This window comes from Sus scrofa, chromosome 14, assembly GCF_054392235.1.
Source record: "Sus scrofa isolate SSC_HxYL_T2T_F1_AM1 chromosome 14, Sscrofa_HxYL_maternal_Yorkshire_Landrace_v2.0, whole genome shotgun sequence".
Classification (NCBI taxonomy): Eukaryota; Metazoa; Chordata; class Mammalia; order Artiodactyla; family Suidae; genus Sus; species Sus scrofa.
Window position 1 is genome coordinate 76,770,578 of NC_139396.1, and position 15,675 is coordinate 76,786,252.

Here is a 15,675-nt window from a genome sequence, read left to right on the forward strand (position 1 = left end):
GGGGCTGGGGAGCGAACCTGTGTCCCAGTGCTCCCAAGATGCCACCAATCCCACTGCACCACAGAGGGAACTCTGAAAAAAAATTAATTATTAAAAGTTAGAGTCTTCTGTCTTCTAAAGGACAGTTAACACATGGTCTTGATGAAACTCCCTGTTTTTTGGTTAAATGGAAAAAAAGAATGAAGATGAGAAATATGCAGATACTTCCCAAAGTATTTTAGGACTGAAAGCATATGTTAAACTAACCAAATCAAGTACTTACAGAATCAAAGTTTAAGTCATTTTTTGCTCTAAAGTATTAAAAAAAAAATGGCAAGCTCAAAGAACCACATGAATGCTATTGGTGCCTGGTTATCTGAGCTTAAAGATTTCCTGAGGCCAAGAGCCCGACTTAGCCACGGCTGGGAGTTCTGTGGGGTCACACCTGCCTCCCCCAGGCTGGCACAGCCCATGTGGAGAATTCCTTTGAGGACTTTCTGGTAAGCAAGCATGTAAGGCTCCCAACAAACAGCCTTATATATGATTGATCCTGAGCTGTGCTTCCCAAAATAACTTGTTCCCTTAGTGATTCTGTACCAGACGTGACTCTGGGACAGGGCAGACCCAACTGGCGCTTGGTTTCAGGCAAGAGCAACACGTATTGAAACTGAGGACGAATCTGAGCTTAAAGAAAAGCACACTGATGTGCCTCCCCCTGCCCCCCAACCCCTCAGCCCATCCCGGCAACTGAGGGAGCAGCTTGTACTATACAGACAGCAAAATAAATATTCTTTAATTCAAGTTCACCATACTGTTGCTATTTTCAGGGACCAAAATAAATGGCTGCCTACACAGAGAAAATAAAGAGTTCATTCCGAATGAAAGCTCTCTGAAACACGCCATATTCCTACACTGGTGTTTTGGACCACAGCCCAGTTCTAAGCAGGCAACAGCCCCCAGCAGGTATATTAGCAGGTCTGTTCTACGTACAGGAAAAGCTCCAGAAAACAGAACGGCTAAAAGCAGGGAAATTGGGTATTTTCAAAGTTTCTGCCCACTCCACACTAGGGGGAACGGGCTGGGATTTCCTCCATCATCACACCCTTCCCTAGGACTCATGCTGTGTGGAAACTGCATAAAGATTAATATTAAGTCTGGAGTTCCCTGGTGGCCTAGCAGTTAAAGCCTATGGCAGCTGTCACTGCTGTGGCTTGGGTCACTCCTGTGGTGTGGATTTGAGCCCTGGCCTGGGAACTTCCGTATGCTGCAGGTGCAGCAAAAATAATAATAATAGATACTAAAGGCTTTGTATTCTGAGCCATTTCAGACAATTTTATATTATAGTATAAAAGATACTTCTCTACTATAGCATCAGGTCCTCTAACAGGCAATACAGCAAAATGTTAATACTGGTTTTCTCCATGTTGTGACTTTTTCAGCACTTTATCTTTTTTTTTTTCTTTTTCTTCCTCTTTTTAGGACCAAACCTGTGGCATATGTAAGTTCCCAGGCTAGGGGTCAAGTTGGAGCTGCAGCTGCCAGACTTCATCACAGCCAGAGTAGTGCTGGATCCAAGCCACATTTGCAAGCTACATTATAGCTTGCAGCCACACCAGATCCTTCACCCACTGAGCAAAGCCAAGGATGGAACCCACATCCTCATGGATACTACATCGGGTTCTTAACCCACTGAGCCACACTGGGAACTCCTCCACGTTGCAACTTTTTAAGATTTTGTGTCCATATTTTCTGTAGTGATGACATATGATTTAGACATTTATTTTAAAGTGTATCTTTAAAAAGTCGTTTGGGGAGATCTCTTGTGGCGCAGGGGGTTGAGGATCCAGTATTGTCACTGTAGCGGCTCAGGTCACTTCTATGGTGTGGGTTTGATCTGTGGCCCAGGAACTTCCACATGCTGGGGGTGCAGCAAAAAAAAAAAAAAAAAAAAAGTAGTTCGGGAAAGTTTATACTATTTCTTAGGCTTGGTACTTCACCCTTCCCTGGTTATCTGGAATTATGTTAGCAAGCTTTACTTCACTCTGCCTCCACAGTCCTATCCGAAAAACTACTTCCATTGGACATATGCCAGCAAGTATGTCCATACTCCATTTCTAAAGTTAATCTCTCAATGATGTGCTGCTTCGAGATTTTCGTTAAGTTCAACACTGAAATCCCTATTCCAACATCACATTTTAAAACGCTCATGGAGAAGGTACACACTGTCCAAGTCTGAGTCCGAGGGCTGCAGGATAGAGATGCTTTGGAGTCCTGGGTATCCCATTTCCCAGGTCCCAGTGACAGAAATGGAACCCTCACCCCCCCCACACACACACACCCACCCCCTGTATTTCTGACAGCATTCTCTCTGCTTCCCCACCAAGTCCTTAAAGGACCCTAATGGTGACAGCTCCACCTGCGTCTCAGTGTAGAAGGGAAAATTTTACATTAAACATGATTTCTTTCACACAGTAAATATATTCATCACCACTTCTCTCCCAGACTTTCAAGCGTCTAAAGATATATATATATATAATTTTTTTAGGGAAAGACTTAAGCTGTCCTAAGAACAAAGCGAGAAATCTGATCTTGGTAACTGGTTCAGGTATTTCAATAAGGTATATACCCTTAGTTTTTCAGCAAAATAAGCATCCTTAAAGCCTGGCACATATTAATATCAAACTTTCTGAAGTATGAGCATGTGTACTATTTAGAAAGTCATACAGGGGAGTTCCTCTCGTGGCTCAGAGGTAACAAACCCAACTAGTATCCATGAGAACATGGGTTTGATCCCCGGCCTCACTTAGTGGGTTAAGGATATGGTGCTGCCCTCCAAACCAGGGGGCCCTAGAGTCTGGAGTCTAAACTGGACTACTTTTCAGAGTCAAAGATGATGCTATTTATAGTTACCCTGGGAGAACAGTCACACATGGGACTGTCCTGGGCAAACCTGGATGTAGGGTTGCCCTAGCTCTGTAATCAACCCACCCCCTCTCTCATTTCCTTTCCTAAAGAACAGAGGCCCTGAGAGATGTACCCCTTAAACTCACACAATGTGACACATCAATTATAAAGCTGGGAAACAAATAAAAGCAATTTTTGTAAGGAGGTGCAAGAACTGTAGCCTACAGGCAGCCCCCATCCCCTACGGGGCTCCCCTAGAAATTCACCTACCTAAGCAGGTGAGGGCTTGATCTGTGTCTAAATAAAAGCTCCGGAAACAGCCTTGGCAAGGCTACCCCTAAAAATAACCTTTCTCCAAGAACCCTTCAGGATGTCTGTTCTGCTCCTTCCTCCGGCTGTACTCTGGGGGTGGCAGAGATAGAAGCAGAAGTATCAAATGCAGCATCTTCAGACATGGCTCCCACCTCTTGTCTCAAATTCAAGCTCATCACTCAGGGCAGTAAAAGCCATGGCAACAGATGCTGAGAGGACTGGACCATACACCTGAAGGAGGCTGAAGGGTCAGTGCATCAGGTCTGCCTGCAGCAGGAGAGATCCTCCTTACCCACAGCATGCAGCCTCAGTCCTGCCTTTGCGCCCGGCCACAAACAGCGCTTCGCCATCCATGTCACCTACAGGCTGTTAAAAGGCGTCCATCAGCAGACAAAAGGTCACCTTTAAAATACTGGTGACCTCTAGAAAGGCAGGTCTTAATTTTTTTTATTTTTTTATTTTTTTTTTATTTTGGCTGTGCCCATGGGATGTGGAAGTTCCCAGGCCAGGGCTGCTGCAGTGTGAAAATACTAGGTCCTTAACCCACTAAGCCACAAGGGAATTCTCATGGAAAGGCACGTCTTGGTGGTCTTTAGTTTTTAGGCACAATTATAACACTAACGGCATGAGAAATTACTAGGAGACTGGGGGTCAGGAGAGGTGTCTAACAGGGAGGAGACCTGGACAGCCAAACCTGGGTAGCGGGAAGGGCAGGTCTGAGGAGAGGAGATGGGAATTCCCAAACAGGAAAGGGGTCTATCAGCCTACTTGGCAGTTTTGCTTCCAAATTTTGTTTAGAAAATAAACTGCTGAACATAAATTTCTTTTCCTTTTAGAATTAAGACACGCCTAATAATTATTTTACAATGTGTATATTTATCAAACTTATGGTTATCAAAGGGGGAATGTGGGGGGAGGGTAAATTAGAAGTTTGGGATTAGCAGATACACACTGCTATATAAAAATTAGATAAATAGGAGTTCCCATCATGGTGCAGCGGAAATGAATCTGACTGGGAACCATGAGGTTGTGGGTTGGATCCCCGGCCTTGCTCAGTGGGTTAGGGATCTGGGGTTGCCGTGAGCTGTGGTGTAGGCTGGCAACTGCAGCTCCGGATTTGACCCCTAGCCTGGGAACCTCCATATGCCGCAAGTGCGGCCCTAAAAAAGAAAGACCAAAAAAAAAAAAAAAAAAAGACAACTAACAAGGACCTAATATAGCACCGGGAAATCTACTCAGTTTTTTGTTGTTGTTATTGTTTTTTAGGTTGCACCTGTGGCATATAGCAGTTCCCAGGCTAGGAGTCAAATCAGGACTGCAGCTGCTGGCCACTACTACAGCCACCGCAACACCAGATCCAAGCCATGTCTGTGACCTATACCACAGCTCATGGCAAGGTTGGATCCTTAACCCACTGAACAAAGCCAGGGATTGAACCCACGTCCTCATGAATGCTAGTTGGGTTCATTTCCGCTGAGCCTCAATGGGAACTTCTACTCAATATTCTTAATAACCTATGTGGGAAAATAATCTGCAAAAGAATATATATATATCTGAGCCACTTAGCTGTACACTTGAAATAAAATACAATTGTAAGTCCACTACACACCAATAAAACTTTTTCAAATGTAGCATCCTTTAAGCATACACAATTTTTTTGTCAATGACATCTCAATAAGGCTGAGGAAAAAAAGAACCGGATAGCCCCTATTTGTCAAACCTGGGTTTTCCCTGGCCAGTGGATTGAGAAGGATTCACTAGAGTTTGGATTCTCTTTACTTTTATGTAGGCTTGAAATCTTCCACAATAATAAGTTAAATAAATAAAAGAAAGGTGATATTGTTTTCAATGCAAAGGGAAGGGGGTCCTTGACTTGGTCCACTGGCCAAATCTCTGCAGAGCCCGCATGTTGGAGAGCGCTCTTGTCCACCTAGACGTCAAGTCTGCAGAATGGCTCTAACCTACACTCCTGCCTCTCGAAGGCTCCTTTCTAATCCTGAAAGGGAGCCGACTCAAATACTTCAGCATCCCACCTCTGGCTTCTTGTGCAACTGTGTCAGACAGACCAGCAGTCCAAATTCTACATTTGGTATGCTAGGATGAAACAATTTTCTTTTTCGGTAATAAAACCACTTTGCTCAGTAATCCTTACCAATGTGCAACCAAGTCTTTCTCAGTAAAATGGCCCTCCTTGGCCATTCCAATGGCAGGAGGATTTGGTGTCACAGACTTGAGCACACCACCATAAATAGTTTCTGAAGAATGTTTCACTTCCTTTGAAAGCAGAACCTAGCTCATGCGCTACAAGGTATCCCATGCCGTGGTGCCAAGTCCCTGGGTTCCTGTTCCAGCGATTAAACCAATTCAAATGCCAGATTCACACTGACTGGGGAAGTTCTAATGAGATGCCAAGGGGAGATTTCTCCAGGAAGAAAATCAGACATTTCAACAGTTCAAGTGGTTCCAAGGCATCCAATAAATGTATGTTTTCATCCAGAGAAGCAATGTTGGCTCATTCAGGTAATCACTGCCTAGCTCACCTCTGTGCCTTACAGGTAGATCTTCCACTTCCCCACCTCATAGCTTCAACCACTCACTGCCTCTGAACAGATTAACTTAGGAGTTTATCTCTACACTTGAACCTCTAGGTTGACCCTCCGCTTCAGTATTTCCATTGGCTGGCTGTCAAGCCCTCAATCCAAGCTGCACCTTTTTAACTACTACAAAAACGTAACAATCTCTTTATTTCCCCAAACGATACCAAAGGCATTAGAGATAAGACTAGAAATGATATGAATTCAGTTTCACGACTTGGATACTGTGGCATCTTGGTCAAGAACCTTGAATATAGTGAGACAGTCAGAGTAAAGTGCTTTTACTGGGTTGAACCATAAGAAACTGCAAGTTTTGCAGATCAAAATAGTCCATATCAAAAATTTCATATGGGGAGTTCCCACTTAGGCTCAGAAGGTTAAGAACTTGAAATACTGTTGGTAAGGATGCAGGTTAGATCCCTGGCCTTGCTCAGTGGGTTAAGGATCAGGTGTTGCTGCAAGCTTCAGTGTAGGTCATAGAAACGGCTTGGATCTGGTGTTTACCACACTTTACCTACAGAAGCACACGTTTAAATTTATACTTCTATGAATCATAAAGGAATTTGTAATTTTATTAGGTGGGTAAAGGGTTTTCAATCTGGACAAAATAGTCGTTTTGAATCAAATTCAGGCTACCTGAAATCTATCCATTAATATGGTGACACATTTTATTATCATTTAAATAAATCTACGTGAATGATTTTTTTTTAATTCCCCAAATCTCTAAATTGCAAAAAAAAAATGTTTTTTAAATTAAGCAGCTTATCTTTGTGGGTTCAGCCTTAGAATAAGAACTAAGAGAAATCCATCATTTGGAGAACTTGAGAAAATGCTTTGAGGAAACATCTTTGAAGAAGCACTAAACAAGTATGAGTTGGAGTTAACACATTTGTAGCTCAAGGAGTTTTAAAGATTGCAAAAAAAAAAGTTTAATTGTGCTAAATTCTTTTCTGAAATAGGACTTCTAATTCCTGCATTTCACAAATGTGAGTACTGACTCTGAGCAGGCCTGGTGCAGGGTCAGGGGGCCGAAGAGGAGCATCTGCTTATAGGGGAGACCAAGATACCACCAATTGGAGTTCCCATTGTGGCTCAGCAGGTTAAGGACCCAACATTGTCTCCCTGCGGATACAGGTTCGAACCCTGGCCTCGCTCAATGGGTTAAGGATCCAGTGTTGCTGTGGCTGTGGTACAGGCCGGCAGCTGCAGCTCTGATTCAACCCCTGGCCCGGAAACTTCCATACACTGAAGGTGCAGCCATAAAAAAAAGAGAGAGAGACAGCACCAAGTGACCCAGAGGAGGAATAAGTCTCAGGATGGGTGGAGGAGAGGTAGGACTCAGGTACAAAGCAAAGGGGTAAGTCCAACATGGTGACTCTTCAGGAACCCCGAGGGCAGAGAGGCAGCAGACAGGCTTGCTTGGCTCTGCCCCCCCAAATCCCTGTGGGAGGCCTGAATGCTATCCTGAAGATAAGAAAAGCAGTGCAGAGGGGCTTGAAGTGAAAATACCAGGACCCAGCCTTGTGTTCTTTAAAGATCATTCCTGTAGCATCAGGGAGAAAAGCTTTCATGGGAGGCTGATGCAGCAGGGGCCACCACCCCCATCAGCCAGGAAACACAGAGACCCTTAAGGCCTTAGAGCCCGGACTGCAGGAAGGGCCAGGGTCCCGAAAACTTTAGGAGGGGGCTCCAGCAGAGCTGGGAGAGAGGGAGGCACTGACGGTAACCCTGGGTCCCAGGGAGGAAGATACTCCCATGCACTGCTGCAGGGAACTGCGCAGAAGGGGCTTTGGAAATCCTCTCCACCACCTTCCACTGGCCTGGGGTAACTGGGGGTCCCTCCTTTGTGCTTCTCCCTCCCCTTTCTGTCCTTTGAACTAAGCTGGAAGCTCCTGAAGGCCTAGGGTAGTGTCAACTCCACGATCTAACCATAACAGAATGAATGAATGAATTAACAGCCACACTTGTGCTCCGCTTCTATTCTGCTCTGCCATGTGAATGACAGCAGAAAACATCTTCCAGGAGTTTTTTGTTTGTTTTCTTCTTTTTTGGGCCACACCTGTGGAATATGGAAGTTCCCAGGCTAGGGGTCAAATCAGAGCTGCAGCTGCCAGCCTACACCACAGCCACAGCAACACCAGATCCAAGCCATGTCTGCAACCTAAACCACAGCTCATAGCAACTCCAGATTCTTAACCCACTGGGCAGGGCCAGGGATCAAACCCACACTCTTATGGATAAGTTAGATTCTTAACCCATTGAGCCATGACGGGAACTCAAACAAGTTCTAGTTTCTGAGCCAGAGAACTGTGGGAGGGGTGCTGTGTGTGCATGTGGTCAGGGAGATGTCTGTAGAAACCGGGTTCCTCGGACTCCTTTAGAAAGACCCATTTCTTGCCCTCAAGGTTTTCCTTCCTCTGAAATTTGTCTAGCACGGCAGTTAGCAAGCATTCCCCCTCATCTTTGCTTTCTGTTCTTTCTGGAAGAACGAGTACCGTTCCCAGGGAAACCACAGCACAATTCTGACTGTCCTCCAACGTATTCCGTATCAACTCCTCTGCTCGTCATGGCTGGGCCCCCGCCCACCCCACCCCGCCTTTTCTGTAGGTGTCTCCCAGCTGCAGCAGCAGCCGACCGCAGAGCTTTCTGACAGTTTTCTGAAGCTGCGTTAATTAAGTTTCCCAGCTAAGAGTGCTCTCTTCCTCCTCCCACGCTCTGGGAAGATCTTACTTGGGGTTCAAGTTGCTTCCTCGGTGAATTTGGCTGAAGGGCTGGGTCAGGCCCCAGGACACATCACAGTGCCTAAGAGAGGGTGCAGAGACAGAGGGTGATTCCTGCATCTTACCACACCGGCACCTGCGGTTGTCCACAGCAAGCCAAGGGCATCTCGAGAACAATGGTCCCTCTGGGGGCAGAAGTTTCTTAGGGCTGCTAGAAGATTCTGCCTTTACCAGCCTGCCCATAAGCAACTCTCTCTGGACAGCCAACGCTGCTAGGAACTCCAGCCCTCCCCCTAAGCCATGGCTACCTGGACACACAACTCGCCCCGAGAACCCAGCCCCCTGCACTGAAGGCCCCATTCTGTCAATGTTTGGCTTTCCAGCCAGACACGTCTCCAGGTGGAGAAGCAGCCCTTCCCCATCCCTGTGTTATCTGTGGATAATCACTCTCTTGAGTTTTAGGCCCAGGAGCGCTAATGGTGTGATCCTGCCTGCCTAACTGGATTTATACATCGACCTGCCGTGGAACAACATGGGGTTATTTAATGCTTTTTAAAATCCCTCTCACATTGATGCCTTCCTCACCACTGCTTCTAATCCTCACGACTTTATTATTTATTTATTTATTTGTCTTTTTGGCCATTTCTTGAGCGGCACATGGAGGTTCCTAGGCTAGGGGTTGAATCGGGAGCTGTAGCCGCTGGCTTATGCCAGAGCCACAGCAACGCAGGATCCGAGCCGCATCTGCAACCCACACTACAGCTCACGGCAATGTGGCAATGCTGGATCCTTAACCCACTAAGCAAGACCAGGGATCGAACCCACAACCCCGTGGTTCCTAGTCGGATTCGTTAACCACCGAGCCATAACAGGAACTCCTAATCCTCACGACTTTAAATGTATAGTCCTGTAATGGCGCTTCTGCCTGGGTGCCCCCACCAGGCCCTTCTCCACTCCAGTTTATTCTGTAAGCAATGTATGACTTTTAGCGTGGCTCTGGCTGGCTCAAACATGCCCAGAGCACTGCATGCTTGGCACACCAAGTCCATGCTCATGCTGGTATCCCAGGCCCTCTATTACCTGGCCCTGGTCTACCTGTGCCATTTTCTCCCTAAATGTGCACCTGCATCTTCAGCTTCATTGAAGCCCCTCTCTCTCTTCTTCACACACGTCCTCAAACACATCATAAACAGCAGCCTCCTCCAAGAATACGGAGCTGGGTTGCAGGAGGAAGACCCAAATGCTGGTCTGGCCACCTTGGTTATTTTCTCCTCCACCCTTAACCTCTCGGAGCCTCCCCCCATCTCTTTATCAGACGGTGGGTAAGAGGGTCGCTTGAAATGGGTGTGAGGATACTTTGATGGCGTCAAAAGGTCGCATAAACACATTATTATGATGACATCACACTTATCACCTCCCCACCCTCCAAAAACCCCACAGTAGACTGTTCACTCTCTTTCTCCAGCCAGAAATGCCGTTTCTCTCTCCTCTCTACTCAGCTAGCATTTATTACTCAAATTAAGGCCCACCCCAAGTTCCCAAGTTCTACTCTCTCATAAAGCTGTTTCCCCATTATTCTCATCCACAATGGTTTTCCTTATTTGACCTCCTATACTTTTTGCTCATTTTACAACAAACACCTGGCTTTTAACAGTAAACAGTTTCTTATCTTCTAAGTGTTCAAGTGTCTAAGTCCTATCTTTAAAGGTACACCAGGGGAGGTGGGTAGTGAAAAGGTACTGTTTAGCAGGCATAGAGTTTAACTTGGGGATGATGGATACATCCAGGAGGTGGGTGGTAGTGATGGCTGCATAATGATGTGAACCTAATAATGTCACTGAACCACACGCCTGAAAATAGTTAAAATGGTAAATTTTATGTTACATATATTTCATCACAATAAAAAGTACATTTCAAGTCTCTAGGAACAAATATCACGGGCTTCACCTCCCCGCACAAGTCCAGCCACAGCCCTAGATTATTACAACGGCACCGCACCCCCTGATGAAATCAACAAGTGCTGGCTGCACAAGCACAGGAATAATGTCGGCCCATTTACAGATCACTGCACAGCACAGAACCCCCTCCACATCGACCAGTTTAACCATTTGCTTCTGAAGAACTCTATGAGGCGAGAGAGACAGGTATCCCTTTATTTTCTAGATGAAGAGATGGAGCTCAAAAGGTTCAGCGACTAGACTTCAGCCAAACAGAGTACTGGGAAGAGCTGAGATTCAGCTGTGCCTCATGAATCTGAGACATTTTACCGGATTTTCATTAATCGCTCACCTCGTTGGAACAATCAGGGCCTTTTTCACTCCCATGAAAAAATTCCTGCCAGAGCGTGCCCCACCATGTAGGGGAAAAGAGCCCTCCCCACTGGCCTTTCACCAGCAGCTGCTCCTCAGAACACCGAAGGAGACAACTGGAGGTTCTGGGCTCCCTGTTTATTCCGGACCTACAGGCAGCTGCTCCCACACAAGTGTCCTTCCACGCAGCCTGACCCCATGTGACAACATTTTAGCGTGACAGGACCAACAGCCGGTGCCCCCAGGTGAATGGTGAGTCGGTCCAGCTCAACTGGGAGTGTGCAGAAGAACTCAGCTTTCTTGAGGAGCAAGGAAAACTACTCAGAATTCTGAGGGTGGAATAAAGGATTCTATTTGGCTATCTATGCTCTTGACAACTGATGGAGACTAAGGATGGGAGGACCCTTTATGTATGGAAACACACAAGTCATTTCCTTAAAAGGTCTGTGCTAGCCTCCCAGAGTGTGGTGACAGACAGCGCCTGTGCCCATGGAGATAGCACACATATTCAGCATTGCTGCCCTGACCAGTAACCTCCCGATTAGGCCGCAGTTGAGCTAAAAGCTGATCGTGCTTCTTGGTTCCAGGAGAAGCTTGCTTCTAAACACCAAAGCTCTAGAAGTTTCACAAGTCCACTAAAGAGAACCGAATTTCTGGGAATATAAGTATTCCTAAACGCCCCCAAAAGAAAAGGCGGAGGCAATTTGAAATGCCGATACCTACTCATGCTCGATTCAACATCTTCTAAATTGACTCCTTTTGGAAAAAGAACCACAGGTCCTCCCAAAACTGAAAACCAATTATTGCTTCAAGATTCAAAAGTTCCACTTCTGGGGATGTAACAAACAAACGAACAAAAAAACTGAAAATGGGGTCATGAAGATATCTGTACACTCATGTTCCCAGCAGCATTATTCACAACCAAAAGGTAGAAGCAACCCATGTGGGGTCGATATGAATGGATAAACATGCAGTGGAATATTACTCAGCCTTTAAAAGGAAGCAAGTTCTGACACATGATACAACAGGGATGAACCTTGAGGACATTATGCAAAGTGAACTAAGAGATCACAAAAGGACAAACAGTGCACAACTCCACTTATACGAGGTCCATAGGATAGTCAAATTCATATAGAGATAGAAATCAGAAGGTTGCCAGAGGCTGGAGGGTGGGGGTGGGCGGGGTGAGAGGAATAGAAATTTACTGTTGAATGGATACAGAGTTTAGTTGGGCAAGATGAAAAGAGTTCTGGAAAATGGTTACAGAACAATGTGAATGTACTTAATATGCATGAACCGAAGGTTTTAAAACGGTTAAGGTGGTAAATTTTATGTGACGAATTCTCTGGTATCTCTCTCTCTCACTCACACACACACACACACACACACAGCACACTATGCTTTTCCTAAGTCCTTCTGTGGCCAGGAATTCCACACCAGAGAGCAAGGATTACCACAGCCCCTGAGACTCTGTGAACTGTGGATATAATTAGCCCTCACATCCATTATAACGCCATAGACGTCATCATGTGTTACCAGCATCTGTTGACAGATCTCATACCCAGCATATCACTGAAATGGCAAGTGTAGAGCAGGTACCCACAATAGAAACAATGGCATTTTATCCTCATCCTGTTCCAGCAGTTTGGCTCATAGGACATAAATAGAGGCCCCTGCTCTGGCTGCCCTGAGCTCACAGCTCAGTATTATTCTATTGACTTGAGTGGGTTCTATACCAAAAGTAGAAATCGAGAATCTTCTGGATCTGTTCAGCTCTGTGTCTTAATGTCATGTTTTGTTCTGTTTTGTTTTTCTCCAACATCTACAAACCTAACCTCTTTATCTAAGGGGATAAAAACAAATGAATTCTCACTTTAAACTTTTTAACATTGTTTTGTACTGGGATTAGGAAGTGTTCTGTTTTTTTAGTTATGTACTTCAAGTGCTATACAATTATAATAATACATGCACACAAGAGCCTCAAATTTTAAAAAATTACAATGAAATTATATCCAAAAATATTGTGAATATATAGCATATACATATGACAAAAAGCATATGTCAGTGTGGCCTTTGGAAACTCAAATTAACTCTATCCTGCACTGTACTTTAACAAAGTCAACAGACACAATTGCAACTAGACTATTACTTTCAAAAATGATGGGCAGACTACCTGTCCAATTGCTCAGCTACTTTGCTCTTTCTCATGGGGGGAAAAAAGCAATCATGTAAACAAAGATTTAAGACTTAAAAAAAAAATGAAAAAAATGTAATCATCAAAATTGTGGGAAAAGAAATTTTTTGTCTTTTTTTTTTTTTTTTTTTTTTTTGCTATTTCTTGGGCTGCTCCCGCGGCATATGGAGGTTCCCAGGCTAGGGGTCAAATCGGAGCTGTAGCCACCGGCCTACGCCAGAGCCACAGCAACGCGGGATCCGGGATCCGAGCCACGTCTGCAACCTACACCACAGCTCACGGCAACGCCGGATCCTTAACCCACTGAGCAAAGGCAGGGACCGAACCCGCAACCTCATGGTTCCTAGTCGGATTCGTAAACCACTGCGCCACGACGGGAACTCCGGAAAAATTTTTTAATAAGGAGCATGCTAAAAATGAAAGCAGCTTTTAAACTTCTTTCTGATGATGCATCAACTTGCCCAGATGACACACTAATAATCCCCAGGCCATGAGTTTCCCTCACAATAACTCATTTAAAACATGCGGACGTTTTGAAATTTTATTCCCTTTTATAGACTCAACTTCTCCTTATTACTCCCATTCTGTCGTTTCCAAGATGCTAGGGATGATGGAAGTCTTAGGAAGCTAAGGTGGGGAATGAAATGTAGCTAAATTAGAGCTTTAAAATAATAACAGTAGGTCAGGGTTTTGTTGTTGTTGTTGTTTTTAAGAGAGAAAAAAAGACAAGGAAAGAGAAATCCCAATTTGATAATATATGGTTATTTTACAAATAACAACCACAAAACCCCAAAATGGTTATTTAATAACTATCCAAATACTAGACCTCTCGCCTTCAGCTAGCACTATTGGGAGTATGGAGTGTATGTGTTTTCCAGCCATGTATTTATTCACCGGCTTCTATTAGATAATAGTTACCCATGCAGGCAGCTACACAGAGCATTCTCATGCACACATATGGTCAACAGAGGTTATCCACTTCAAAGCAGGCCCTTAGAAGGGAAAGCCACGCTGCCCCACCCCCGGAAAAATCAGGGGGAAAAAGCATAGGGCACCTTGCTTTTGCCAGGACACTGTCATCATAAGGTTGGATGAGCAGGTCTGGGCTGGCACGCCTGACTCGGCCAGACTCTGTGCCCGGTCAAACAGGAGGCAGCATTTAGCCTCCTGGTGAGCATGTCCCACTTGTTCCAGCCAAGGGGATCAAGAAGAAACCTTGAAATAGTGGAATGTTCCATTGGGCCCCCAGAGAGCGCCAACCAACATGGGCAGGAAACTTTTCGAGCTGGCTGACTCCCTCATCCCTGTGTGCTTACTTCAATGAACCAAAAATAGAGTGTGAAATAACTATTACTTTATGGGTGAATGTCTACTGTTCATACAGCACCCCTCTCCAAGGAGCCCTAAGACACTGAATAAATGATTTTCAATTACTCTTGGGGGCAGCCCCATGAAAACTGGGATGGACAAGATGTTCCTCTGACCTCTTTTATTTGGGAAGTCATCAGTTAGGGGAAAAAGGACACAAAGGGACCAGGAGACACAACTTTGGGGACAAGGTCACAGACTCTAGGGGTCAGAAGCAGACCTGAGCCTCAGATTCTGTTCTATCGCAGGTTAAACCGGAACCTCCCCTGCCCCCAGCACTGTTATCCCTGTAACATTTTTCGTTTTGGAACTCTGATGTGACACCCGCGCGCGCACCCACGCACTCGCGCGCTCACCCACGACGCCGGTTGCCAAGCCGGTCCCTGCACGTTTTCCCCTTCCTACGGGGGCACCCGGGTCACAAGGTCACGGGACGACACGACCCCTCCAGCCTGCTCCCACCCGCTAGTCCGCACGGTCGGCGGCGCTCCCCCGTCGGCGACGCTCGGGGAGGGGGACACACGGGCACGAGTCCCTAGCTGACCTTCCTCTGCTGCTTCTCCCAGGCCGGGTCCAGGAGCAGGTCGCGGTCCCACTCCTCCTCCTGGATCATATACTCATCGTCTTCGTAGACATAGTTGTACTGCACGCCGGGCTCGACTTGGTTCATGGCGCTCGGTGGCCTGGGCTGCGGCGGACAGGCAGACGGGCGGAGACGCGGCGGGGCGCGGGAGGCGGACGGGCGGACGGGCGGGCGGGCGCAGGGCGACCTTCACGCGGTCCTCTCGGGGCGGGTCGGCTGGGCGCTGGGTCGCGGGCGAAGCACCAGCTCGGGCTGCAAGAAGCAGCCGAGCTGCTTAATACCCGCGCCGCCCGTCACGTGGGTGTCTGGCCCCGCCCCGCCCCGCCCCGCCCCGCCCGGGCCTCCGCTCGCGCCCGCGCCCGCGCCCGCCCCCACCCTGGCCACAGTGAGCACGTGCGGGAAGGCAGTGGGGCACCCCAGCTCCCGCGAAGGTTCCCAACGCAGCGTCCGAACCTCCAGCGCTGTGTGCGGAGGCCAGCATCAGCCCACGCCCACGCTTCCTACCCACGGTCTGGCTTGCGGCGCCGCTGGACTGACTGGGTTACCTGGGCGGCCAGGTGTACACGGGTCAGAGGAAGGACACACATGGCCTGGGTCCCTGACCACCGACAGCCAGTTCAAGTTGTTCCCCGTATTCACGTTTTCCGTATATGTCCACAGGTATTCATAGATACCACACACATACAACACTGGAAAGTAAAGTTTAGAAGCT

The 15,675-nt window shown here is 46.7% G+C and overlaps 1 protein-coding gene across 1 annotated transcript in view; it reads right to left on the bottom strand.

The window, feature by feature from the left end:
- Nucleotides 1-15,150, bottom strand: part of ACTN2 (actinin alpha 2) — a 72,348-nt gene extending 57,198 nt beyond the window's left edge. Inside the window, 1 exon segment of the mRNA NM_001243666.1 lies at nt 14,925-15,150. Within this exon segment, the coding sequence (NP_001230595.1) occupies nt 14,925-15,050 (126 nt within the window). The 5' untranslated portion in view covers nt 15,051-15,150.
- Between the last annotated feature and the right edge of the window lie 525 nt (nt 15,151-15,675).